Source organism: Lolium perenne, chromosome 5 (genome assembly GCF_019359855.2).
Source record: "Lolium perenne isolate Kyuss_39 chromosome 5, Kyuss_2.0, whole genome shotgun sequence".
NCBI classification, from domain to species: Eukaryota; Viridiplantae; Streptophyta; class Magnoliopsida; order Poales; family Poaceae; genus Lolium; species Lolium perenne.
In genome coordinates, this window is record NC_067248.2 from 240,466,011 (window position 1) to 240,493,798 (window position 27,788).

The 27,788-nt window shown below is 42.4% G+C and overlaps 2 protein-coding genes across 4 annotated transcripts; both read right to left on the reverse strand.

Moving 5' to 3' along the window:
- Nucleotides 1-880: 880 nt before the first annotated feature.
- LOC127302429 (disease resistance protein Pik-2) lies at nt 881-8,410 on the reverse strand. Of its 3 annotated transcripts, none has more exons than XM_051332894.2 (6): nt 7,561-8,410; nt 5,583-7,209; nt 2,674-2,752; nt 1,862-2,592; nt 1,471-1,549; nt 881-1,365 (listed from the first exon to the last, which is right to left on the reverse strand). In XM_051332894.2, the coding sequence occupies exons 1-6, from the start codon at nt 8,373-8,375 to the stop codon at nt 1,166-1,168; spliced, it is 3,531 nt and encodes a 1,176-aa protein (XP_051188854.1). In that variant the 5' UTR covers nt 8,376-8,410; the 3' UTR covers nt 881-1,165. The 3 variants fall into 3 exon arrangements, with proteins under 3 accessions (XP_051188854.1, XP_051188855.1, XP_051188856.1); XM_051332895.2 differs by having other exon boundaries at nt 1,223-1,402; nt 1,487-1,549; XM_051332896.2 differs by lacking the exons at nt 881-1,365; nt 1,471-1,549 and having other exon boundaries at nt 1,907-2,132; nt 2,204-2,592.
- A 13,290-nt stretch (nt 8,411-21,700) lies between these two features.
- On the reverse strand, nt 21,701-26,088 carry LOC127302430 (GTPase-activating protein gyp1). The gene is made up of 11 exons (XM_051332897.2): nt 25,764-26,088; nt 25,475-25,652; nt 25,065-25,197; nt 24,805-24,988; nt 23,661-23,731; nt 23,431-23,568; nt 23,248-23,339; nt 22,713-22,984; nt 22,376-22,461; nt 22,203-22,304; nt 21,701-22,064 (listed from the first exon to the last, which is right to left on the reverse strand). Exons 2-11 carry the CDS (start codon nt 25,552-25,554, stop codon nt 21,903-21,905), a joined length of 1,320 nt encoding a protein of 439 aa, XP_051188857.1. The 5' UTR covers nt 25,555-25,652; nt 25,764-26,088; the 3' UTR covers nt 21,701-21,902.
- Between the last annotated feature and the right edge of the window lie 1,700 nt (nt 26,089-27,788).

Genomic DNA, 27,788 nt, shown 5'->3' on the forward strand with positions numbered 1-27,788 from the left:
GGTGCTAGTCGAGGCTGTCGATATCGGAGTACCCCATGTAAAAGTGTGAATTTCATCCCTGTGATTCTCGGGTAGGGAAACTACTTTCATGTGTGGCACCATGTCTTTAAACTGCTTAATTACTTAACCACATGATTTTTTTCTTAAAAGGCATTTCTATTTTACACTGTATATGATTGTGTATAATTGGTTTGCTGAGTATGACTTGTCGTACTTATCAGCTCCCTATATTTTTTTAGACACATATGACGTTAACGGAAGACCTCGTCGTCGGAGGTTTAGGCGAAACCAGCCGGTGGGAAGCGAATTAGAGAACTTAGTTGTAATTCTTGTGTAAATGTAAAATAAATGTATAATATGTTGTATGTGAGCTTCTCAAGATCCACTGTGTTGGTTTTAAGCCTGCATTTTTATCTTTGTGTGAATATAAGCCTCTTGGTTTATAGGCGCGGCGGCTGCCTCGTCCAGCCTGGCCTCGGAGCGTGAAAGGAGGCCTTTATTCCCAGTTAGTGTTACAAATCGGGACTAAATGTACTCAGCCCAGCGCTTGCCCGCGGCCCAAGTGAAGTGAATTTAGTCCGGTTTGTAACACAACCATGACTAAAGAGGAAGGGAACCGGGACTAAATGCCCGTTTTCATCTAGTGTAACCTACGGTTTTTTGAATTGTTGGCAACTTTTTTTTTGAAACTTTTATTGATCAATCTGCAGCAAAAATGTTGCTTTAACTATTTTATTGTAATATTACTTTTTTATAAATTTTGCGACATTTTTGTTGTAATAGTATATATTTTTTTTATATGCCGAGTGAATTTTTTGTTACAATACCTTCTGCCTAGGTAAATCAGCACGATGGCATAAATGATGAAACGGGAAGGTCAGACCCAAAACGATATGTCTCTTAGTTTTAACTGAGGAAATTAGGATTGCGTGTTTTATTCGCAAACTACGAGCGGCAAAACGCAAAAAGTTTGCTAGAGGGGTTTCTGGACGTTGGATAATCATCCAACAACCAATTTCTGGCCCAAAATCCGCCGACTGGCGGCTAACGTGAGGGAATACTTAACAACACTCTGCTCCTGCTCTGTTCGACTTTGCAAGGTGGTCCACTCCGGTCCACTAATCCTTTCTGGCCTCAGACTCGGCCTCACTGCCTCAGCCTCCATCTATGCTTGCCTGAGGATGATTGAGCAGAGTCTTGTGCCACGTACATAACGACCATCCACTTTGTGAAGATGTGCAAGTTGTAGCACCCGGGTGGCACACACCTTCCGACGCAGCTTCTCGACGACGTTGGTCCAATTGAAATCGCCGATCACCTGAAGCAGGTTCTTGTCACTCTCACGCGGAACGATAGACTCCATCCCTGTTCGATTCATGCACTATGCATTATGCACTCTAACCTGCATGAGTTTTGCACAAGTAACAAGTAGAAATAAAATGGCATAGGCGATTGAATAATGCATTTTACCACTACATGCACAAACCACGTGCATAGCTCTCCTATAGTCTTTGCTGGAGCTGACGTCCATCCTGAGAAACATCTCTATCTGCAAAGGTTCCAAGCAAACTAATGAATTGTAGGAAGCAAGAAAAGCAATTCACGTGCATAGAGATAGGTTTTAGACCCGTCAGTTAACGATAGAATGAGTAGTAAACTAGTAATCCAGTCTTGTAAATATCATTACTACTAGCATCTTGCACGTGTTGATAGTAACAATACTCAGATGCGAAATTAAATGGTATAGACAGCTATACGCAATTTATAGAAACTGAAAGATTGATCGAGTAATGATAAGCACTTATTCACATGAATGCTAAATTGCTTGAATGAAAGGGTAAGAATTAATTTGCGTACTAACCTTCGGCCTTATCATTCTGGGCTTGCTGGGATTCTTATCTAGCGCTCTACGAACTGCAGAGTCCAAAGATCGCTGACTCTGCTTGTCATAGTAGATGATCCCATTCAAGACATACCGTAGCGAAGACAGGTTCTCGATGCCAAAGTCAAAGTCAATAAATTCAGTTGTCTTCAATGGTCCAAATTGTAACTCAAGTTTCTGGAGATTTTCCATGGCTCCGTGTGCAAATAATAACTCCATTTCTGATTTGGGACTCCTGATAGTTAATCTCCTGAGACAAAGAAATTTAGAGGTATGGTCAATTACCAATCTCTTATTTCTGCTTTGCATGGGTTGCTCCACCTGAATGTAGAGTTCACTGAGAGATGGTATGCTCCCGAGGACTTGAATGTACTCATCTCGCAACGTTCCTACTGTGATACTCAGGGATGACATGGAAGATAGCGAGGACATCAATGTTGGCACTTCACAGACGATGTTGTTAAGCATGTCAAGTAACATAAGCTCGGTTAGCTGAACAAAGGTTGATGGCACCTGCTTTACTAGTTCAGCTTGACTAATGTCCAGTTTTTTGGAAAGATTCGGTTTGCGCTCGAAATGGATCATATCTTCCAGCACTTCCGTGCAACACACGTTCTGCCGCAGCTTCTGGATGATGTCAGTCCAATCGATATTGCCGATCACCAGAAGAAGGTTCCTGTCAGTGCCCAGGATAGTGGCAGACTTCATACCTGCTTGATTCATGCAACACTATGCATTAAACACTTTAAAGTACATGTGTGGGGCTCAAACAATTGAGAAATGGGTTTTACCGGTAATTCCAGAGGCCACTTTGATGGCTCTCATAGGGTCTTTGCTTGAGCCGACGTCTAGCTTGAGGACCATCTCTATCTGCAAAGGTTCCGAGAAAACACTAATAAATAGTAAGAAGCAAAGATTTACCCTGCAGAACCCGGGGGTTTTGGTACTCATCAGATAATGATATAGTGAGTAGTCGTGCAAATGAGAAATCTGAAGATTATAAATGTCACTAGCATGGTGCGAGCATTAATAGTCAGATGCGAAATTAAATGTTACTCTCAGTTTTAAGGTTATTGAAGTTCTAGGTTTAGTGGTGTTATCAGCATGCAGTATGGTGATGATACTTTATTATTTTTAGAGAATAACATGTCCTCTGCTATAAATTTAAAGTGGATCTTTTCCTGTTTTGAGCAAATGGCTGGTATGAGAATCAACTTCCATAAATATGACTTGGTTCCGATTAATGTGGATGGCAATGATGCAGCTTGTTGCTCAGGCATTGAGCTGTAAGTTGGAGGAATTTCCCATTCAATATTTAGGGGTTTCCCTGCATCATAGTAAACTTAAAAGAGAAGATATTCAATCTGTGGTTGATAAAATTTTGAAGAGAGCTGCTGATTGGAGGGAAAAGCTTCTTAATCATGCTGCTAAGTTGGAGCTGGTTAGAAGTGTTCTAGATAGCATTCCTCTTTATTTGCTTAGCATTATCAAATTCCCCAAGTGGGAAATCACTCTGATAACTCTCAGATGGCTCATTGTCTCTAGGATAATTATGAGGGACACCATAGATACCATTTAGCTAACTGAGGTTTGGTAACTAGAAAGAAGAAGTGTGGAGGGTTGGGAATTCCTGACTTAGCATAGATGAATATGTGCCTTTTAGTCTCCTGGATTAAAAGATACAATTTAGATGAAAACAAGCTCTGGAAAACAGATTATTGATGTTAAATATAATGCTGATAATCCAAATATTTTCTCCTGCTCTTCTATTGATACCTCACCTTTCTGGAAAGGGGTGTTATGGGATGCTAAAGCTGTCAAAATGGGTTATCAATGGAAAGTGGTGGTGGTAAGAAAATTAAGTTTTGGGAAGATCACTGGTTTTGGGTCTTGTAGTCTAGCTATTCAATATCAGGAAGTCTATTTCCTAGTTAATGAGAAAATCAAAACCATTGTTGAGCTCTGGGATGGGGGAATCTTTGAAAGTTACCTTTAGAAGATGTTTTGATCATAGGTTGATAGTGCAGTCGATGGAAATCTAGCAAATTGCACAGACAATTATTTTGAACACTAAGAATGATGATTTGATCTGGATGTGGGAAGCTAGTGGGTTATATAGTCTGAAATCTATGTATGTTGTGGTGAACTTTGGTGCAATTAAGCCTGTTGACATACATTGTGTTTGGAAACTGAAGGTTCCTCCTAAAATTCAGTTTTTTCTCTGGTTGTTGTTTCATAACAAATTGCTCACTAGAGATAACTTGGTTAAAAGACAGTCTGTTGATGATTTGACTTGTGTGTTTTGTAATAAAGTTGAGTCTTGCCAACTTTTTTTTTGATTGTGTGGTTGCTTCCAATTTATGGAAGGAGATAAAAAGGGTCCTGGGTCTAAGGACCCAGGTTTCCAATCTATCTGATATCATTGTTCTTTGGAATGATAAGAAAAGGAATGCTCTAATTAATATTCCTTTCGTTCCTTTCTATAGTGCCTATAGATTTTTGGCATTTGTTTCAGAATATAAGGTTGTAGATTGGCTTTTTTTCAATTACCCCCTCCCCCGTTCAGCTCCCACACAACATGCGTGAGAAAAAATCCATACAAAATTGAAAACAATTAATTGAGATTTCTAATGCATGGCCCAACGATTCCTTAAAATTAGGTAGCAATGTTTTGCTTTCCATAACTTAACTTGGATGCACATATATGGAGAATCAACAAGAGAGATTTGTGAGATTTGTTATGGTAAGTTAGGAAGATATGGATTTCCAAAATTTTACGTTGATCTCAAATCGTTCAGCTAGAGGGTCTTGTGTAAAAAATACTCTTGCGCTAATTTTCGTGCCAAAAAACTATGGACACTATAGAATGGAATAGAGGGAATATGATTTTTGTTGCTATCCTGAGGACTGTCTGGATTACCAGAAATGATCACGTTTTCAATAAAACTCAATGGCTTGGGATGCAGATGATGTGGAGACAAGTGGGCTTTAGCTGTGCTCAATGAAAAATCTTGTTGAAGGAAGAAGAAAAAGGAAGAATGAATCCAATGCTGAGCAAGGTGGAGGTGCTAGCTCGGTTGCCGCCGCTGCTTTCGTGGCTGGAACCTGGCTAACCCCACAAAAGAAGGCAAGATCATCACTGGATGTGTGCAACATGAACAGGATGAGTGGGTCTGGGCCGATGCTGATCACGGTGGAAGATCTAGCGAGAACTCTGGAGGCCAATGCGTTGATACTAATTGGCGATGGTGCAAACTTCAGGGTTTTGGAGCGACCACGAAAAACCTCCAGTTGTGCTGCTATTTGATCATGTGCCACCCCCCCCCCCCCCCCCCCCCCCTCTCATCTTGTTGCGCTGAAAAAATGTCTAGTCTCTATTATGGTCTGTAATAATGTGGTGTTTGGATGGTTAACTGTTAGGTTTTGGTGTTGATGTCCTGGAGTTTGTAAAAATGACTGAACAGTTGTATCTGTTGGTGGTTTCAGAAATGGAACCGAGGTGGAGCCCTGTTTTTCTAAAAAAAAAGTTCTAGGTTTGTCCTAAGTCAAACTTCTACAACTTTACTGAAATTATAGTAAAATGTGTCAATATCTACAACCCATGGCAATACATAAAAAAATCCAGTGATGACCAATTAATAGTAAGTACAACCTGAACGCTACATTTCATGAAAGGGTATGAATCAATTTGGGTAGTTACCTCCGGCCTTATCATTTTGGGTTTGTTGGGATTCATATCCAGCGCTTTCTGAACTGCAGTGTCCAAAGCTTGCTGTCTCTGCTCATCGTAGTAGATCATCCCATTCGAGACATACTCTAGTGAAGACAGGTTCTCCATACCGAAGTCAAAGTCAACAAATTCAGTTGTCTTGAGCGGTCCAAGTTGTAACTCAAGTTTCTGGAGATTTTCCATGGCTCCGTGTGCAAATAATAAATCCATTTCTGTGTGGCAACTCCTGATAGTGAACCTCCTGAGACACGGGAATGGAGAAGCACCGTCAATTACAAACCTTTTATTTCTACCTTGCATGGGTTTCTCCACCTGAATGAAGAGTTCATTGAGAGATGGTATGCTCCCAAGGACCTGAATGTACTCATCTCGCAGTGTTCCTAATGTAATACTCAGGGATGACAGGGAAAGTAGCGAGGACATCCATCTTGGCACTTCACAGAGGATGCTATTAAGCATGTCAAGCAACACCAGCTTTGTTAGTAGACTGAAGGTTGATGGCAGCTGCTTTACTAGGTCAGTTTCACTTATGTCCAGTACTTGCAGAAACCTTAAATTCCCAATCTCCTTTGGGATCTCAGTGATAGATGTCCCTTGTAGCCTCAAATATCTCAGATGTAACAAACTGAAAATATCTTTACAATGATGATTCTTTACTTGCTCACAACCACTTACATCCAGTACACGTAAGACTGGAAAAGCCGAAATTTCTAACAATGGACTGAAAGCTTGATTGAACACAATAACTGACCTCACATGGGACAAGCTCATGTTTGACGGCTGCCTTATACCCTTATGCTCGCTTGCATGGAAGGAGACTCGACGGATCTTACGTGGTGTTAATACAGGCTGCTGACCACCAATTGGTGTTTGGAAATTCTCCTCAATTGACAAGAAAGTGATGAGATCGAACACCATATCATGTATACGACAAGACATTGCCATATTACCACCATCAATATCAAGTGGTTGGATCAAGCTTTTGTTAATCAGCTCATGGAAGTAATCTTCTCCTACTTCATACAAGCTCTTCCCCTGTTTGGCATGAATAAAACCTTCACCTACCCATCTCCATACCAATTCTTTGATTTTAATCTTATAATCCTCAGGATACAAACTTAAATACAATAAACAGGTCTTCAGATGTGCTGGTAGGTCATAGTAACTAACTGATAATATCCTCCGCATGTCCTTCAAAGCATCATAACTATTTTCTAGCCCTGAACCCATAGACTCGTACACAAGGGACCAATACTGATGGGTATATTCTTCTTCCTTCTTACTAGCCAACATACTAGCTATTGTAATAATGGCTAATGGTACTCCCCCACATTTCCTTAAAATTTGCTCTGATATGTCAAGAGCACGTTGGTTAGGAGGATACCTGTCTTGAACACCAAATGTTCGTTGGTTGAACAACTTTCTTGAGTCAACAGAGGAAAGTGGCCTTAGCTTGTAATCACCGCCAACTTGTTTGGCCACATCAAGAATACGAGTTGTTGTAATTATTCTACCTCCGTATTCATTCTCAATGAGAGCACGTTTGATTATTTCCCACACACGAATATCCCATATGTCATCAATAACAATGATGTACCTTTGAGGGAGGACAGTAAATGGACATAAGTTAGTAAAACAGTATGAAAGGTTTTCATATCTCTTTTTTGAGTATGCACATAAATGAGAACATATACAAGAAGGATTGTGCTTCGGTACCCCGCATGATGGTTTTTTACGCCTAATTAACGGATAATTAATTTATATGTTAGACCTGTAGAAACCCATGCCGCACGATCCGGCATTGTCCAAAAACTTGTCCGGGGACAGCGCCATTAATTTACAAGTGTATTGAACATTCATAGATGTCAAAATTTCTACATGCGGACCTTTGAAAAAGAATGATGTCCCTTTCGTGATCAATCACAATAGATGGACGATCAGTACATACCTCTTTGTTTCAAGGAGTTCTCTTATTTTCTCAATGAGCCGTCCTTCATCATTGACACCGTCACAGTTGTTGTTGCCAAGTTGACCGAGCAAGTTCTTGAAAATCTTCTCCATGTTGGGATTTTGAGAGACCGAAACAAAAGCTGCACAATCGAATTTTTCTTTGAGCTTTTGATAGACAACATTAGCCAGTGTTGTCTTTCCTAATCCTCCAAAACCAACAATAGAAACAATCTTCATTTGTTTATCTGATTCGTCGTCTGCCCCCATCAGCTTCTTGATTATGTATTGGCTCTTCTCATCAGTGCCAATGAGCTGCGTGGCCTTGGTGTACAAGGCTGATAGGCGAAGGCTATCAATAGTTGGACCAATACGCTTGGCGATAATATTGTCAACCTTGTACCTATCTCGCCGCTTGCTGACCTCCCCGATGCGTTTCTTGATATCCTTGACCTCCGTGCCGATCTTGTGGCGAATATTGGCCCTGGTCAACAGGGTGATGCATCGGTCTATGAAGCCCTTGAAGCCTTGCGGCCTGTTCGGATCACCATCGATGCGCACCATGAATTTGTCGATGCTGTCCTCGAGCTCATAGGACAGATCTCTCACATCCCTTGCCCAAAGCTTGACTTGGCTATCTGGTGGATGATCAATTGGTGCCTGTGAGATCTTGAGAAGGGCAGCCTCCATGCTCTCCAACTCGGTTTCAAGGAACATGATCTCGCCCCTCACGCGCTTCTGCAGGTCGTACTCCTCCTTGAGCAGGTTGCCCAGCTTGGGCAGGAGGCTGCCAATCGCGCCCGTAACGACCTCCATCTTTGCTGCGGTGGGTGTGAAATGTGAATATGGTAATGATGTCTAGACTGTGACCGTGCCTTGCGCCCATCCCCTTTCATTTATAGAGGATGTGAAACTTACCCGCTACCTACTGGATGTAAGCATGGTTATCAGTATCATCGTACATATCTAGTATCTTACAATACTAAGAGCATCTTCAACATGCCCTATATTTCGGCGCCCTATATGTCGATACGACCGCACTGTAAACGTTTACCGCGCGCTGCCCCGAATTTTCCCCCACCTGAAGCGCTAAACTAGAGCGCGCGCGGGGGCTAAAAATATTTCTCCACCGGACGTTTCAATATACAGCGCGCAGCGCCGGCGGAAACAACAACCACGCACAACTATGCATCAAACAAGCTTCACAAATTCACAAATTCACAAATAATGTACTATTGATTATTACAAAATAAGAATACAACAAGTACATCAAATTGTTCACAACATATACAACAAGTTTACGGATCAACATACAACAATACAATATAGTTTTGAAACAATACAACATATAGTTTTTAAACATATAACAAGTATGCAACTATTGTTGTCATGTCAATTCCACCATTCTTCCATGAGATATTTTTAAAGCTCATCATGTACTTCGTTGGAGCGAATGACATGGTATGAGGCAATGAACATGGCAATCCTATGTGCGGATTTTCTCACTTGCACGGGAACCCCTCAACTCGTACTGGGTATGATCCATATTTTTTTCACGGCCATCCTCTATAATCATGTTATGCATGATGACACAAGCGGTCATGATATACCAAATGACTTTTGGTCCCAAAATCTAGCCGGCCCCCTCACAATGGCAAATTGGGCTTGCAAAATCCCAAATGCTCTCTCTACATCTTTCCTAACCACCGCTTGTACATTGTGAAATTGGGTTTGTTTCTTACCTCGTGGTTGAATAACCGGCTTCACAAATGTTTGCCACCTTGGATATATGCCGTTAGCGAGGAAGTAGCCATAGTTGTACTTGTGGTCATTTGCTTCAAACTCCACCAATGGACGTACCCGTATTGCAAGTCTTGTCATTAGTGGTGACCGTTGAAGAACATTGATGTCATTGTAGGACCCTGACATTCCAAAAAATGCATGCCATATCCAAGTCTCATGATCACCGACCGCTTCGAGGACTATAATGGCATCATTCTTGTACCCTTTGAATTGTCCATGCCATGGCAGGACAATTCTTCCAACTCCAATGCATACAATCAATGGAGCCAGCCAAGCATACCTGGAAATCCTCGATCGGTGTTGAACTCCAAAAGTCTTGCCGTGTCTTGAGCATTGGGGGATCTCATGTGGATCCGAAAATATTCACAATTATCACGGCAAGGCGCTTCACACACAAGATAGAAGTGCTCTCTCCCATGGCTAAATGGTCATCAACTAGATCCACCGGTATACCATATGCCAACATACGCAAGGCGGCGGTCACCTTCTGATATGTGCTATGACCAAGTTCTCCAGTGGCATTTCTCTGTTGCTCAAAGAATCGATCATACTTGGTGACAAGGGATTAACTTATCAATGCCTAAAGATTGTAGACTAGGGTTTAGTTGGAAGTAGAGGGCAAGTAGATCTCGAAGGTTTCAGCCGAAAAGTACTCGACGATTATGAAAACTAGGGTTTCGTGAGACAATGAATCGGTGTTTTCTTTGTCCCTCGACTCCCCCTTAGGGCTTGTTTTGTACTAGAGTTTTAGTGGGGATTAGCGGGGATAATCCGCTCCAAATTTTAAATCCCCACTTATCTGTTGGATAATTAGGCACAATTTCCATGATTAATTCCAGAATATTAAGCATGGCAACGCTAACTACTAACATGTGAAACTCGAACATACTAGATGCAGTGATCAACATGAACAGTAGCAGAGCAGACAGTACAACATCCATCGCTAAACAGATCGAGATATGTCGCACGTACCGATCTGGTGGAGGTGGCGGTGGAGGTGTAGCAGATGATGTCGCAGCAGTAACGTTGTTGATGACAACGTTGTGGACGACAGGGACGACGGGTCGAAGTAGACGGCGTTGAAGACGACGGTAGGCAGCACCGCCCGACTTGGACGGAAGGCGACCCGTGATGAAGAGCTTGAGCAGTCGCGCAGAGCGCTTCCCGGGAGCGACCCGAACCGACTAACTGCGACGCGTCCGTCTAGGACTCTGTTCGTTTTCCTGAGCTGCAAAAAGTAAGGAAAGTCTCGGCTCGAGGCTCAATCCACTCACCACGAGCGCGGCGCGCGTCGTGTCGTGTCGAGTCGAGTCGAGTCGAGACGAGACGAGCGAGCGAGGAGGAGGAGCGCGCGTGAACCACTCCTATTCTTACTCACTTACTAGTGGTGGAACAACCCACCTTATAAGGTGGTCTAACTTCCTCCCAACTTTCCATGTGGGACTAAACTTCCCACCTCTTGCCACTCCCTAGTGAGCTGCCACCAACTTGGGCTCAAACTCACAAGGCTGCCACTATGTGGGCTTTGAGATTTATAGGGAAATCTGAAATCTACTATGGGCCACTTAGTGTGGACCCAATATTTCAACAATCCCCCACCAGATCTCAAATCCCCATTTAGAGATTTAACAATACTCGCTGCTTGTTTATATACCAGTGTTTCAGCGGAGACTGTTAAGTTGAACTTCCGCCTAGAACCTTAAGCTACATCCATTCACACTTGAACAATGGACTAAGCCTTGAATTGCAAGTTTTGCGTGAACAGGGTTTCACTCAAAGTCATAACCAGTACATGGCTGCCAGTAGCCTACCCCGCGGGTGAAGCATATGCGTCATACTTCGTGGTCTCTTCATGAGTTTACTAGAGATCACCCAAATCTCATAGATTGCGACGTTTAACAATCGGACTCATATAGGTGTGTTATTTCAAGAATGCTCTGTAGGACAGCATCTTTGCTAAAATAGCCAACATAAACACATTAAGGCTTGTTGCCAACCTGCCTTACAGCAATTGAGAGTTGTGCATCTTCACATAGAGAGGGTTACATAATACTCTCCTCAATTAAACCACTAGTTTGTTTTTCCCAGGTCCTAATTCACGGGATCTCCGATCACAAAGGTTGGGTTACCACTATGGTGTAACATCAACGGGTCTCAAACCCATCTCCCTCGATGCACTTTCTATCACATTACGTGATAGTCCCTTTGTAAAGGGATCTGCCAGGTTTTTGTCTGTTTGAATATATGTAACAGTTATTACTCCGGAGTTTCGCAATTTCCTGACAGACTTCAAACGTCTCTTGACGTGTCTTGATGACTTCGCGTTATCCTTAGAATTGTTCACTTTGACAATTACAGTTTGATTGTCACAATTCAAAAGGATTGCCGGTACAGGTTTTTCAACCACAGGCAAGTCCATCAAGAGCTCACGCAACCATTCTGATTCAACAGTGGTTGTGTCCAAAGCAGTAAGTTCTGCTTCCATAGTTGACCTCGTCAATATGGTTTGCTTACAAGATCTCCATGACACTGCGCCACCTCCAAAAGTAAATACATACCCGCTAGTGGCGTAGAGATCAGCTACATCAGAGATCCAATTTGAATCACTATATCCTTCAAGCACAGCTGGGTGCCCTGAATAGTGAATCCCATAACTCATTGTACCACATAGGTAGCGCATGACCCTATCAAGTGCATGCCAATGATCAGTACCCGGGTTTGACATGAACCTACTCAACTTGCTAACAGCAAAAGAGATGTCGGGTCTAGTCGCGCTCGCTAAGTACATGAGTGAGCCAACAATCTGAGAATATCTCAGTTGATCTACGGCAATCCTCCGGTTCTTGCGTAATGTCACACTGGGATCATAAGGTGTTGGAGAAGACTTGCTATCAATATAGCCGAACCGGCTCAAGATCTTCTCAACATAATGGGATTGCGTTAGAGTAATCCCACTCTCGTTCTTAATAAGCTTGATGTTCAGAATCACATCAGCTTCTCCCAGATCTTTCATATCAAAACACTTTGACAAGAAAGACTTGACTTCGTGTATTACTTTCATGTTTGTACCAAATATCAGAATATCATCTACATACAAACACAATATAACACCTTCGCCTCCACCATGGCGATAGTAAACGCACTTGTCAGCCTCATTGACAACAAAGCCTACAGAAGTTAAAGTTCTGTCAAACTTCTCATGCCATTGCTTAGGTGCTTGTTTTAGGCCATATAAAGATTTCAACAACTTGCACACCTTTCTTTCTTCACCTTTTACTACAAATCCATCAGGCTGATCCATATAAATTTCCTCTTCCAACTCTCCATTAAGGAAAGCTGTCTTTACGTCCATTTGATGAACGATAAGACCATAGGAGGCAGCCATGGACAGTAGTACTCGAATGGTGGTAAGTCTAGCGACAGGTGAATAGGTGTCGAAGTAATCTTCGCCTTCTCTCTGTGTGTAGCCTTTAGCTACAAGCCGCGCCTTGTACTTCTCAATAGTACCATCAGGTCTTAGCTTCTTCTTGAACACCCATTTGCAGCCCACAGGCTTGCATCCATGGGGTCGTTCTGATAGCTCCCAAGTTCCATTAGAAAGAATCGAGTCCATCTCATTATGGACAGCTTCTTTCCAATCATCTGCATCTGGAGATGCGAATGCCTCTGCAATGGACGTGGGAGTATCATCCACAAGGTACACAATGAAGTCATCACCAAAGGATTTTTCAATCCTCCGTCTCTTGCTCCGTTTAGGAGCTTCATTGTCATCCTTCTCAGTAACATTCTCATGTGATTGTTCAAAATACTCATTAGATGGACTAGACTCAGGAATTATCTCAGTAGAAATTCTAGCAATGCTATGCATATCTTTCATAGGAAACATATTCTCAAAAAATGTTGCATCACGAGATTCCATAATAGTATCAACATGCATATCAGGTACCTCGGATTGAACTACTAAAAATCTATAGCCTACACTCCGCGGAGCATAACCTAGAAAGACACAATCCACTGTCTTTGGTCCGAGTTTGCGCTTCTTAGTGATTGGAATATTGACTTTCGCCAAACATCCCCATGTGCGCAAATACGAAAGTGATGGTTTTCTCCCAGCCCACTCCTCGTAAGGGGTTTTATCTTTATTCTTGTTGGGAACTCTATTCAGGACATGACATGAAGTCAATAAAGCCTCCCCCCACCATGCCTTTGATAAACCAGCAGTGGCTAACATGGAATTCACCAAGTCAGTCAGTGTGCGGTTTTTCCTCTCGGCAACCCCATTTGACTGGGGCGAATAGGGAGGCGTCCTCTCATGAATAATGCCATGTTCCTCACAGAATTCATCAAAGATTTTAGGAAAATATTCACCACCACGATCCGACCTAAGACACTTGATCTTTCTCTCTAGTTGATTCTCAACTTCAGCCTTATAAATTTTAAAGTAGTCTAAAGCTTCATCTTTAGTTCGCAACAAATAAACATAGCAAAATCTAGTCGCATCATCAATCAAAGTCATGAAATATCTCTTTCCACCTTTTGTCAACACACCATTCATCTCGCATAGATCAGAATGTATGAGTTCTAGAGGTGCCAAGTTTCTCTCCTCGGCCGCCTTGTGAGGCTTCCGGGGTTGCTTTGATTGCACACAACTATGGCACTTAGAACCTTTGGCAATGGTGAAATTCGGAATTAAACTCAAACTGGATAGCCGAGACATTAAACCAAAATTAATGTGACATAAACGAGAATGCCAAATACTGGTATCATCACTAACATTGCCACAAATATGGTTCACAGACTTATTACTGAAATCAGAAAGCGAAAAGCGGAACACGCCTCCGCACTCATAGCCTTTACCAATAAATTGTCCAAACTTGGAAACAACTACTTTATTCGACTCTAAAACAACCTTAAACCCATCTCTGCATAGAAGGGAGCCGCTAACGAGATTCTTGTTCATAGTAGGGACATGCTGCACGTTCCTCAGCTGCACGATCTTCCCCGAAGTGAACTTCAGATCTACCGTGCCAACACCACGAACAGAAGCATGTGACCCATTCCCCATCAAGACGGAAGAATCCCGGGCGACCTGGTAAGAAGTGAACATGGATATGTCAGCACACACATGAACATTAGCACCCGTATCAATCCACCAACATGGAGATTGAAATACCGAAAGAACAGTAAAGAGATTACCGTACCCATCAGCATTGCTAGCGGTCACAGTGTTGACTTGCCTCGCCTTTTTCTTGCGGTCTGCCCTCTCTGGACAGTACTTAGAAAAGTGGCCAGTCTCTCCACAGGTAAAGCAGCTCAGATCTGCTTTGTTTATCATCTTCTTCTTCTTGAAGGTTGTAGTCTTCATAGGCTTATTGAAGGAGGGCTTGTTATTCCCTTTATTCTTGCTGTAGGGTTTCTTCTGCACCATGTTGGCGCTAGACTGACCCTCTCCTTTCTCAGTAGTATCCTTAGCCCGAGCTTTCTCCTCAACATCAAGAGACGCTATCAGATTTTCAACTGATATCTCCTGTCTCTTGTGTTTGAGAGTTGTGGCAAAGTTCCTCCATGAAGGGGGCAACTTAGCGATGATGCATCCAGCCACAAACTTATCAGGTAAGGCACACTTAAGGAGTTCAAGCTCTTTCGCAATGCACTGTATCTCATGAGCTTGTTCGACTACAGAACGGTTGTTTACCATCCTGATGTCATGGAAGCTCTCCATGATGTACAGTTCACTGCCTGCATCGGTTGCACCGAATTTAGCATTCAGTGCATCCCAGAGCTCTTTACCGTCTGTTATGTGCATGTACACATCACACAGACGATCAGCAAGAATACTCAGAACGCATCCAACAAAGAGAGTATTGTCTTCCTTGAACTTGTTCTGATCTTGGTCAGATATAGTTCCTTCAGGTAAGCCATTACTAACTTGGAATACTTTCAGATGAGTAAGCCAGAGCGTGGCCTTAATCTGCCACCTCTTAAAGTGCACACCGGTAAACTTATCCGGCCTCAGTGCATCAGCAAAACCAGCCATAGTTAACTCAGGAAATTGCCTACAATTAGGTTTTTGGATTGTTGGATAATTAGGCACAATTTCCATGATTAATTCCAGAATATTAAGCATGGCAACGCTAACTACTAACATGTGAAACTCGAACATACTAGATGCAGTGATCAACATGAACAGTAGCAGAGCAGACAGTACAACATCCATCGCTAAACAGATCGAGATATGTCGCACGTACCGATCTGGTGGAGGTGGCGGTGGAGGTGTAGCAGATGATGTCGCAGCAGTAACGTTGTTGATGACAACGTTGTGGACGACAGGGACGACGGGTCGAAGTAGACGGCGTTGAAGACGACGGTAGGCAGCACCGCCCGACTTGGACGGAAGGCGACCCGTGATGAAGAGCTTGAGCAGTCGCGCAGAGCGCTTCCCAAAAACCTAATTCGCCCTCTCCCGTACAGGATCGCAAGGACGAGTGGTTCCGGAGACCTGCTCTCCCGTTCACCGATGCACGTCGGCGCGCGGGATGGAGTAGGCTACGATGGCGGCGCAAGCAGAAAGAGGTGGAAACCCTAACTCGTGTATTAGATGTGTTTCTGCGGTAGCCGGGCAAGAGATTATATAGGCTCAGGAAACCCTAGGCAATGTGGGCCACGCCCACGTCGCACGAACGTTGCGCGGCGCGCGACGTGACGTGTCGTGTCGAGTCGAGTCGAGTCGAGTCGAGACGAGACGAGCGAGCGAGGAGGAGGAGCGCGCGTGAACCACTCCTATTCTTACTCACTTACTAGTGGTGGAACAACCCACCTTATAAGGTGGTCTAACTTCCTCCCAACTTTCCATGTGGGACTAAACTTCCCACCTCTTGCCACTCCCTAGTGAGCTGCCACCAACTTGGGCTCAAACTCACAAGGCTGCCACTATGTGGGCTTTGAGATTTATAGGGAAATCTGAAATCTACTATGGGCCACTTAGTGTGGACCCAATATTTCAACATTATCCCCAATACATGTTTGGTGCTAGAGTATGAGCGAGTTTAATCCCCATGTATCCCCACTTTTCCCCAAATTTTAGTGTAATTTTTTCAATCCCCAATACTCTACCCCTACCTAGTGGATTGGGGTTGGGGTTTTGTGGGGATTGGGTGACAAAAGTGATTCACCCAATACTCTAAAGTATTATCCCCACTAATCCCCACTAAAACACTAGTACCAAACAAGGCCTTATATAGGAGGCGGAGCCGAGGGATTCGTAATACACAAGTTACAGAGTCCGGGAGGGTTTCTAACCCGTCCCGTAAAATTACAAGTCTATATTTTCTAATACAACTCTAGTTTTTCTTAACACTATCTTGGGCTTCCGAACTTTATATTTATTCGAGTCGTGGGCCTTCAGTAAACCCCGGGTACCATCTTTGGCAGGCCCATTGGGGATGCCTATGTCACTTGGTCACCTCCGTTGCGATGTGTTTGAACAAGTCGATGCTCATCCAAAAACGCCACCGAATATAGCTTTCGGCAAATATCGGATTCTCATTGAAAAAACGACCGCATCAACTTCTCGTGTCCTTCAATCTTTTCTCTCCATAATTTATGTCTACCGAACACCGTCCACCTATTTTTGGCTTCTTGACGGGGTGGTATGCTAATAGTATGGATATGTTCTCTTCTTTCTCTAGATCGTACTTGTCATCAGATTAAACTCTAAAAATATACATATGAAATGACTTCACTACAACTAGCTAGTAGCAAAAAAATCGACAAAATAATGGTGGCCGGTGGAGGCGCATACCTTGCGAGCAAACCGGCGAGCATCTTGACCGCGCCATGTTGACAGTAGGCTCGACGACAATGACATGGGCGCCGCTCGAGCGCGCCGCTACAAAGAGGAGGAGGCGCGGGCGAGGCGAGGAGGAAGCGCCAGCCTCCGCGCTGCAGCGGACGCGTCACATTTGGCGCCCCGGACAGTGCAAAAAGCCGCGCGCCTCAAATTTTTTGCAGCGCCGCCACGAATAGTGCGCTTGCTGGAGGGCTGATTTCGTCTCCACGCGCTACATACCGGCGGTTTTTATAGCGCGAGCGTAAAATAGAGCGCCTATTAGAGATGCTCTAAGATAGTAAAATTCTACCGGAGTGGAACGATACAGATCACACTAGGTATCCCAATCCGGTGGTATAGTCATCAGAGTATACCATATCTCGAATCGGTAGTATCGCGATACTTTAAAGAAAAATTATATCACACATTGTTAAGACTAATCAAAGAATTACTAGCACGTAATCACTAAACTGGTTTCATGTTGTGGACTAAACGTGCTATCGGCTACCTCTTCAGGGAAATTCGGACTCATAGGAGTATATGAACTCGTTGTGTGTAAATATATTTTTAAGTGTTAAAAAATCCTGAAATAAAAATTTGTATGTACATCTAGATATTTTATGTTCGTATACAAATTTTCAGACTTTCTTTTTATGTGTCTCTGTAAAAAAGACAAATTTTGATGTTACAACACGACTACGTACAAGATATTTTATTATATTTTTCGTAAATGCCATATAAAATGTTATTTATTCACGAAAACTTGTGTGCGAACATAAAATATCACATGTACACCATAAATTTTATATTAGAATTTTTTAAATTTTTAAAACTTTTTTAAATTATTTTGTATAATGGGTGCAAATACTTCTATGAGCCAAAACGCCTCCTGCACCTCTTCATCCCTATTATAGTGTTGGATTGCAGGCTCCAAGTTGATAATACGATATACCACTCTCTTACGAGACCATTACGAGAACAATATGACATGCCACTATGTTTTTCTAGAAAAATATGTTAGATAACTATTTTATTTAATATGTAAATCAATTTTATTTTGAAAAAATGAAAATCTCATAGTATCGTGATACTACGACATGATTCTACGATGCGATAATGTTGATAAAAAATGATACCACCTAGTATCTTGATACTTAAAAACCTTGGATGTAAGGGCGATTAGATCCATTTCAGAGATCAAATATATTTATTTTGGTACCTTTAGGTCAAATCGTGCACGCAAAATCGGTGTTCGACTACATGTGTCCATTTGGACCGGGGTTGCCCCCAGCCGACTAACGCATTTGGTCTGCCCCAGTTTGATTTCCTTTTACCCAATTTCAGCAAATAGTCTAATATATGAGGCAAATAAGACCTACAAACTGAAAATATCGCCTAACATGGTTATTTTAGGAAATCACAAGTTCACATAGATAGTGTCCAATTAAAGTGCAAAAGGACACAAGTTTCAATAAAATAGATAAAGTAGGATAAATATGTGTGATCAGGCACCGCGTTGGCAAATGATGGTTAGCTTCATCTCGAGCCAACCTTTTGTCCTGGCTCCATGAGGCTCTAGTCGCCGAGCACGATCTGGATTTCCTCCACGAGTAACTTGTCTCGGTCTCAATCTTTTGAACTTGTATGATTCGTTTTGTGATGTCGATGAAGATGGTACAGGTGGCCTCTTTTTCTCGGAGCCGCTTATCCTTCTCGGCCTCTTCCTTCTCGGCCATCATAGCCTTCAAGATCTCACTCAATGCAAGTGTCGAAGCATCACACGTGAGATCAACCTTAGTGGACTTATGGCCCCTTGGCTGAGATGGAAGGGCACCCTTGCCTGGGGAAGGGGGAGGGGGGTCTTCTTCAAGATCAATCGCCCCCGCCACCCCAACACCTCCATTCTTGATGCTATGTTTGTAGGCCTCTTAGCCTAGCCTCCACTTGGACCAATCTCTGACCACCCTCAAACAATGGACCATGTGGTAACTCTTCTTACAAATAACCTTTAAGTACTCCAAAGCACCGGAAACCTACGCATTTTGCAAACCGTTAGGTGTGATAAAATGCACAAAGCATGTTCACAGCCTGAATGGGCCACTCATGGGATGTGAAACCACGTGATTAATTGTTGCGCAAAAATTGTTGATTTTTTGTTGGATGTAGCCCCATCTTTTTTGGATTGATATTTGGATGCGGTCACTACAAATCGGAAGGAGGCGTTTGCCAGTGCTCATGGAATTCTTGAGTGACCTTTCTCAAATAAGAATTTCCTTTTTGCTCGGCACCGCTGCGGCGTTTCTTAGGGTTTTGTAAGAAGTAGAAGGTAAGTAGATCTCGAAGGTTCAGCCAAACAAAGGTGCTCAACTTAATATTACGGTGGCTAGGGTTATAATGATTCGATCCTTTCTTTCTACCTCAGCTTCCCCTTTATATAGGAGGTGAAGCCAAGGCTCTTTCGTATCGTACAAATTACAAATTGTCGGGAAATGTTGGGTCTTTCCTATAATGACACAAGTTTCCTATTACAACTCTACTTTCCTAACCCGAAAGCCTTTAACCTTCTGGGCCTCCAAAGTTTCGAGTCCATGGGCTTCCTGCATTCCCGTAGACCAAGGGTACTTATTCGACATGCCTGGCGGGCATACCTATGTCAACCGCAAATATGATCTTCGCTAATTAGGACCCAAGATTTCCAAAGGCACCGGTCATCTTTGCCAATGTAGCATGTGGTCCTTTGGCTCACCTTCTTCTTTGGATCGCCGGCGTTGGTAACATCGTTGCGGTCAACCATGCCATACTTGTCGGCATAACCATCACCATCACCCTCTCCATCTCCCTCTCCCTCTCCCTCTCCCTCTCCTTCTCCCTCGACATCAACATCCACGAAGGTGTCTTGGCCCATTGGTTGTACATATTGGTCGAACAATGGCTCCACGTCGATGTCATACTCTTGAGTCATTTCCTCCATCCCAAGGCCGTAATATGGGACGAAGCCACCACCATTGATCAAGGCGAGCATCTACGTGTCACTGCCCTTGCCATAGCATTACTGCCCAAGGCCGTAATATGGGACGAACCAATCGTCTCACTGGTTCACTCACCGATCCGTTTTTAAAACTATGGTCTCTGCTGACATCTTCATCTTGCTGGGGATGAAGGGGGGTGGCGGGTGGTGTGGTATGGTCGACGTCCATCGCGAGCGAGGGTTTTGGTGCCAGCGAAATTCGACTTTCGTTGACCAGGCGGGCCCTGGGGATAGAAGAAGGGGATGTGCACGAACATGCTTATTGCCCACCGCGACGCATTGACAATTCAAATTTGGACCGTGAATGGATCGTCGCGAGTGCACGGATCCATTTGCATCAGTCTATGGACCGAAACAGACAGACCCAGTTGATTTGCGTCGGGCGCTGAAGATGGGTTAAGTCGTCACCATGATGTGCTAACAAGTACGTAAGTACTCCCTCCGATCTCTTTTAATTGACTCGGATTTAATACAACTTTGTACTAAATTTGAGTCAATTAAAAAAGAACGGAGTATGTTTGAAAGTTTAGTTGTCTCTATGTTTGCGTGTTCGCCTTGGCATGTGGATGAGGATTTGTATGCACACTTCAGTCAAGTCGCCCTAGTTTTTCAGTAGAAGTGTCCGTCGCATACGTATAAATACTTTCTTTTCTCTTTATCTACCGAAGTGTCGTGATCCTGGTGGTCCCGGGCTGGCCCATGTGGTGCGTATGCATACAGGAAAGTCAAAGTCAATTGACCGTATTATATCGTGGCTGTAGGTCTCGGTTGTTACATCCTTATCTGCCCTGTTTCTTCTACTTAATGGGTCCATGATACGCGTCCTATACGCGTACAACTCGTAAGTCAAAGTCAAATGACCGTATTATATCGTAGCTGTAGGTCTCGGTTGTTACATCCTTATCTGCCCTGTTTCTTCTACTTAATGGGTCCATGATACGCGTCCTATACGCGTACAACTCGTAAGTCGCCGATGATCGGCAAACAAATATGTTCGGAAATTTAGTTGTCTTTTCGTTTGCGACGTCGCGTTGGCATGTGCATGCACCTCACAGAGTTGCCCGTGTGGTAATTCTTTATGTTGGATTCCGATAGTTCCACGGGCTAAAAGTGTCTTCTTCACACAAAGATAAACTAGTTTCCTCGTGCCCTCAAAATACTACTCCGTAATTTTCTCGTCAACAAAAATCAAGTGCTCAAAGTCCAACATCAACATGGTATCAGGACGATAGCTAGTGAAGAACGGTTAGTGAAATCTTATCTTGCCGTGAACGGAAACATTCTATTGCGCGCACTTTAGACACATTGTGTGAGGCAAGAGTTCAGACTTGGGAGATTAAAGATCCAGCCTCAGGAATGTCGGTACGATCAACGTCAGAGATTCAGAAACTCTGAGCACCAAGCAAGCGCCTTATGTAAACTGTCACAAAATAATCAACCAGGAAGTTGCCAATTTCCAATATTACAGCAGGAAGTTGCCGATTTATAAGCAATAAAATTAGGACGTCAAAATCCAATGCCATCTATTCATTACCACTGAGTAATTTCACAAGATATACAAATTGGAGCTATATGATAATCCATTTCTCAAAACAAACATACAAGGTTTCTCCCTGAATGAAATATGTGAGTCTACGGAGCCAGGGACCTGCTTACATGTATAATCGACATCCACAATGTTGTCCTAGCTGGCGAGATGACTGGGCGAGCTTTTGAACATTGTATGCCACATATATGCTCTGGAGAGGACCATCTCGAGCTCGTGGTGTGCCCAGTTCCTGGTCGGTAGGTGCTGGAGGAACATGACCATCTCTTGAAAATCCAGTTTCTGCAGCTTCTCTGACCACTGGGGAAGAAGAAGTGAAAACAAACATCACTCTTTAAGGCTTAGACAATGTTGCATAATTAATGATATACTATACAAGCAGGCTCGTTTGTAGAAAATCATAAGCTGGAGTACAGAGCATGACGCACTTTAACTTACCGTTAACAAAAAACTAGCTGATATGTACACAAGAAAATCTGGTAGATAATCTCCTTCAGCAAGATACGTATCCCACAAGCGTGTCACAAGATGAAAAGGGACCTACAATGGTGTAACATATTTAGCAACCTGAATGTGCAGATCACATAACAATGGACCTCGACTAGACTAACCTCGCGTATCAAAAGACAATTGAACCAACGAAAGGCAAACTGAAGGAACTCCAATCCTTGTTCCTCTATGTGCTTCGATAAAGATTCTGTACTACCACCAAGATGTTGGTGGAAAAAAATCAGTGCTACAATTATTTAACAAAACTTCAAGTATTACCAGCAGGGTCCAAAGTCATGCAAAATTTAATGATTAAGTACTTAAAACAATGTTTCTCTATAAATACTGTTATTATTTTCCTTGCAATGCTCCTATAACTCCTTAGATGTCCTTTAATACGTTACACTGAATTGTAGTAGAAGGAAAGGTCATCATATATATTAATCAGTGGAACGTTACCATCTATCCGATGAACCAACTCTTTCAACCTGAATACAAGGCGTTGTATTCCTGGTTGCGCAAAGGTGTAATGATCCTGCATGCCATCAAGGAACTTTGACAGACACCAATAGCAGTCTGCTTCTATGTTGGAAACGTCCTGCAAAGAAAGCTTTTCCATGGACCAAGTGTCCATATTGCCTTCCAAGTGCTCCGACAAGAACACAATCAAGAACGGTGTAAGAAGGTCATTTATTCCTTGGACATAACCACTTGCTGGGTGCCGTATGGCCCTGAAAATAAGCCATCAATGCATCAACTAATAGTGAAGAAAAGCAAATAAAATCTTTTTGTGGAAGAATCAGAGGTCTAGTTTCATGCAGAATTCCACCCACCCAATCACATTTCCCCCCATAATGCATGCTGGCAATTGTAAATTATGAGTAGGTAAATAAAGCTAGTATTTTCAGCAGAACCAATCAGAATGGATGCTAAAACAATGATAGTTGCATTTTGTTAATGAACCATAATGAACCAGCCAAGCGTAATTCCTCACCACGTATATAAAATGCGCTCTAAAGACTTCAGAATCTGAGGGTCTTGGAAAAAGGTAACATCCGGGACTGTTCTTGGGCAGTCAACAGCAATCTACAGTACAACAGCATGTGAGTCTAAGATAGTGGATTTTACTGAAAACTGGGGCAAGTGTGATGAGGCGAATTCAAGCCTAAAATGTTACCTGGCGAAGCATGTTAATCTCTTCATCTGAGCGTTCAGTGTCAGCGATATCATAGTATTGAGAAACGCATTCTACATACTCAAGTCTTTTCCTTGTTAGAACACCTTCTCTTCTATCCGCATTGGGAGGTGCATATCCCTGAAGCCAGCTGATATTAAATTCAATACTGAAACACCTCACTGGAAAGAGGATATTTTAACTAATAATAAACATGTTAAATGTCTTCTCACCAAAAGAAGCCTCCATATGTTTGGTCGCATATAAGGGGGCACACCACTCCAAGATAATTCACGCAATTTATCTACATAGTCAAGTAAGAACAATGAATGAAAGCTGAAACCTCGACAAGCTAATTGAATACTACCTCCATCCCAAAGCTTAAGGCCTTTTTTTTTTGAAAAGTCAAACGAAGAAAAGTTTGACTAAACGTCAACAAATATGATATTTTGTAGATACCATATGAAAATATATTTTATTTTGTAGATACCATATAAAAATATATTTCATTGCCTATCTAATGATATTGATTTTGTATTTTGCTTGTTAATGATTTTTGGTAAAAACTTAGTCAAACTTGACATAGTTTGAATTTCTAAAAATAATATAAGCTCATGCATGGACACTTCACTCAGTAGCGAATAGAAATGCTTAACCCGCAGCTTAAGCTTTGGGATGGAGGTAGTATAAACGAATCATGTACTATACGAGTATACAACTAATGTTGAACCCAATCAGAATGGACCCCCAAATGTAGATATATATCATGCTCTTTAACCATGAATAGATTAACAAATTAGTTTACTAACTACTCCCTCCAATCCCTATTACAAGATGTTTAAGATTTTTCGAAAATGCATGTATCTAGTTGCATTTTAGTGTGTAGGTTTACTCATTTTGGTCCGTATCTAGTCCACATTGAAATATCTTAAACATCTTATAATAGTGAACAGAGGGAGTACCTTTCAGACTAATTCCTAAAGTTCACTTAAGTAAAAAACTAAAACTTAATCCTTTGAATCCTTTCTCAGCATCTAAGCCAACTTCCTATGGTTGTAAAAAGTTATAACTGAGATCATCAACAGAACCAGAAGTGAGAAACATAATTTTCATAAAATTTAGAGGGCATATATAGATTTAGATTGTCGCTCTAGGGAAAATCTGCACCCTTCTCCATTTGAGTTGCATTCAATGATGTGATAGAAGCTAGATATATGTAGAGACTGGATTTTGTACATGCAATGGTGGGTGCTTGACTTCAGGATTTACCTAATAATCATTTTTTAACTAGGAAATAACTTCCATGTCGATTGCCAAATTCAAATCGTTACACACTCAACAACTGATTGAATAGTCCTACATAGAAAATATGCATACCTAATATAACAGCTGGCCTAGAGAGTTCAGCTGTGAATTTTGTAATTCTTGCAGAATCTGTTGCTCTAGCCCCAGAAACTATTCCTTGGGCATCTGGCAATGAATTGACGCTACTTGTTGATGGTGAAATTGATTTCTTAGTATTTAGGTTATCGGTTGTGCTTCCAGATGCTTGCCGTTCTGCCTGAACAAGTAGATTTTTATCAGTCTCAATCTGCAATACTCACATGTCCAAACAATGCCAGCAAACGCCGCATTACCTCCTGTGACCCCTCATTTTGTTCATAATCATAGCGATCGTTCTCAGAGCGTGGGGAGTATTCTGGAGGTGAAAGGGGCTCAGATCTTCGGGTTAGCAAAACCTTTCCAGGAAAGCTCCGTCCTTTGAGCATACTGGCAAAAAAAATTGGGGAAAAAATAGAAATAAGCTCTTTCTGTAAGATTATGAGCAGACCGATTTCGCAATAGCTAGCAAACAGCAAGCCATATCTCTAATTGTGATCATGGTATAAAATTTAGGCAGAAACATTATATCAATGGCCAGTAGCCAACATTGTTTAAACTAAAAATTTACTCCAGAGGCTGTTAAATCATGATTAGACCATCGACTGCACATATCCAGAAAAAAAAGATGGTTGGGAAGTTCTGATAGAGGAGGGGACTGACTGACCCTTGCACGTTGCGGAGTGTCTGGTTGAAGCGCCATTCCGAGTTGTTGGGGCTTCCTCCGCCGCCGTTGCCGCCGCTCATGGCCGCGGGTCACTCCGAACCGCCCGGGCTGCCGGTTGAGAGCAACCGATCAGGAGTTGTTCTTCGACGGATCTTGCTGTCGAACTCCTGATGCGTCCCTGCATGCACTAATTGTTCATTCTCCGGAGCGCGATGGAGCTCAGGGGTTGGAGCGTCCACTGGAACGAGCAGGGGCGAAGCAGAGCGGATGCCATTCTAGGGGCACGTACCTCGTGCGGCGGCGGCGGGGCAGAAAAGCTGGGCCGAGCGCGACGGGTCAGAAGGTCGCCGGGCGGGGTCCGGCGCTCGCAAACGCGGGCCGTGCGGCGGAGCGATCGGCCGGCCAGTCCAGCCAACCCTAGCAGCAATGCGGGGCGCTGAAATCGGTGGACCGCGCCGGGCGGGACAACGACTAGAGGAGGTCCACCGGCTGGTGCGAAGGTGGCGGCGGCGGCGCGAGGGGGTCGCCGGCGAGGAGGCGGTAAAGTGTTCTCTTTTCTCTTGGACGGAATGGGATCTGAGGAGAGGGAGTGGGGATCGCCGAAGGAGACGAGAGGAGGAGGGCGAGGGCGAGGACAAGATGATGAGGTGGCAGGCGGGTGCGAACGGCAGGATCAACGCCACGTGGCAATACGGACGGACAATGTTTTCCCTTCGGATGTGTTAATGTACCTAATTGGAGGTCTCGAAACCAAAGGGATTTGTAACAAATTTTAGCTCATTTAAATTGTTTGTTGAATTTTACTCTTACTATGACATTGTGGTGTATTTATCTAATTTTTCTCAAACTGATAAAATAGACTCAGTCGCTAGTTGACATGGCATTTGACTCAATGAACAATTCGAATTTGTATCTGTAAATTCAGAACAATTGACTAAATTTTAGGTCCCTAGTGAATGCATTGTCATATGCCACATGGATGTAGCTTTTTAGTTTGGAAATGATATAATCATATCTTGAAGTCGCAATTAAAGGATAAAATATACTCGCTCTGTTCCATTCTATAATGCCTATTGTTTTTTGGCACGGAAATTAGCGCAAGAGTATTTTTTACACAAAACCCCATAGCTGAACGATTTGAGATCAACGTAAAATTTGGGAAATCCATATCTTCCTAACTTACCATAACAATTTTGGGAGCTGAACGATTTGGGAGCTGAACGGGAAGGGGGTAATTGAAAAAAGTTAAGCTACAACCTTATATTCTGAAACAAATGCCAAAAATCTATAAGCACTATAGAAAGGAACGGAGGGAGTAATAATATTTTCTACACGAGGTAAAATCCATCACAAGATTAAAACTATAGGGTAAAATACAAGATTTTACTCAAGATTTGTGATGGAAAAACACTCTAGTTTATATCTCTTGTAGTAGACAAAATACTTGTTTGCGAAGTATTACAACTGGGTGCAGTGTACCTAGATTTTAAAACTCCACTCGCCCAAATCCCGAAATCGTCCGGTGGATAAGTTTTAATATTACATACAATGAAAAGAGATAATTGGCTGCACAGAAATTTGAAGCATGTTTGGGTGATAGCCAACTTTTACGAAACAAGTGCAACAAAGACCTCTTATAATGGCAACAATGTTTAGTTGAATATTTAATCTTCTATGCATGTAAAATGTATGCAAGAAAAGTATGGCGTGCCAGCTTTGAGGTGTTCTTGAAAAACAACAATTTTAGTATTTTGATTTCAAAAGTTGTGCATGGACATAACCAAATTAGTCATAGATGAGACAAATTTTCTTTTTTTGTGTTGTAAATTTTTGATTAAAACCAAAGGTGTTTTCGGGAGACGAGCAATATGTACTCAACATTGTTTTGGGATTAAGTTACCTTTTTTATAAAGTCCCTTATGGAGACTAAAACAAAATCAAAAATAAATTAGTTAAACCTAACACTTGTGAATTTCCGGGATCAACAAGAACAAATTTGTTGTAATGTGTCTCAGTGTTGGTTAAATAAACTATTGAATATAGTTGATTACATGATTGTCTTGATCTGTCTCGTGTTCAACTCACACATGGTCATGTTTATATACTCAAACTCCAAATCCCTCACCCGTTAAAATTAAAGAGTGATCCGTATTTATACTAAATAATTTTATTTTATCAGAAATTGTCTCATAATCATAAAATTAACAATGTAACAATGCAATGGTCACATGTCTCGGATGTAAATACAAATACACTATATTGTCCATATTTCTCAGTGACATTTATGTTATCTTTTATTTTTCCTAAATTTAGT

What these genes read in the sequence shown, in the direction of transcription:
- LOC127302429 (XM_051332894.2), bottom strand. Translation starts at nt 8,375, where the DNA reads ATGGAGGTCGTTACGGGCGCGATTGGCAGCCTCCTGCCCAAGCTGGGC. An exon ending in GAACTCCTTGAAACAAAGAG is followed by an intron (nt 7,210 to 7,560) that starts GTATGTACTGAT and finishes CCTCCCTCAAAG; the next exon opens with GTACATCATTGTTATTGATG. An exon ending in CCAGAATGATAAGGCCGAAG is followed by an intron (nt 1,550 to 1,861) that starts GTTAGTACGCAA and finishes GAACCTTTGCAG; the next exon opens with ATAGAGATGTTTCTCAGGAT.
- LOC127302430 (XM_051332897.2), bottom strand. Translation starts at nt 25,554, where the DNA reads ATGAGCGGCGGCAACGGCGGCGGAGGAAGCCCCAACAACTCGGAATGG. An exon ending in TAGGCCAGCTGTTATATTAG is followed by an intron (nt 23,732 to 24,804) that starts GTATGCATATTT and finishes TTGACTATGTAG; the next exon opens with ATAAATTGCGTGAATTATCT. An exon ending in AGATTAACATGCTTCGCCAG is followed by an intron (nt 23,340 to 23,430) that starts GTAACATTTTAG and finishes GTTGTACTGTAG; the next exon opens with ATTGCTGTTGACTGCCCAAG.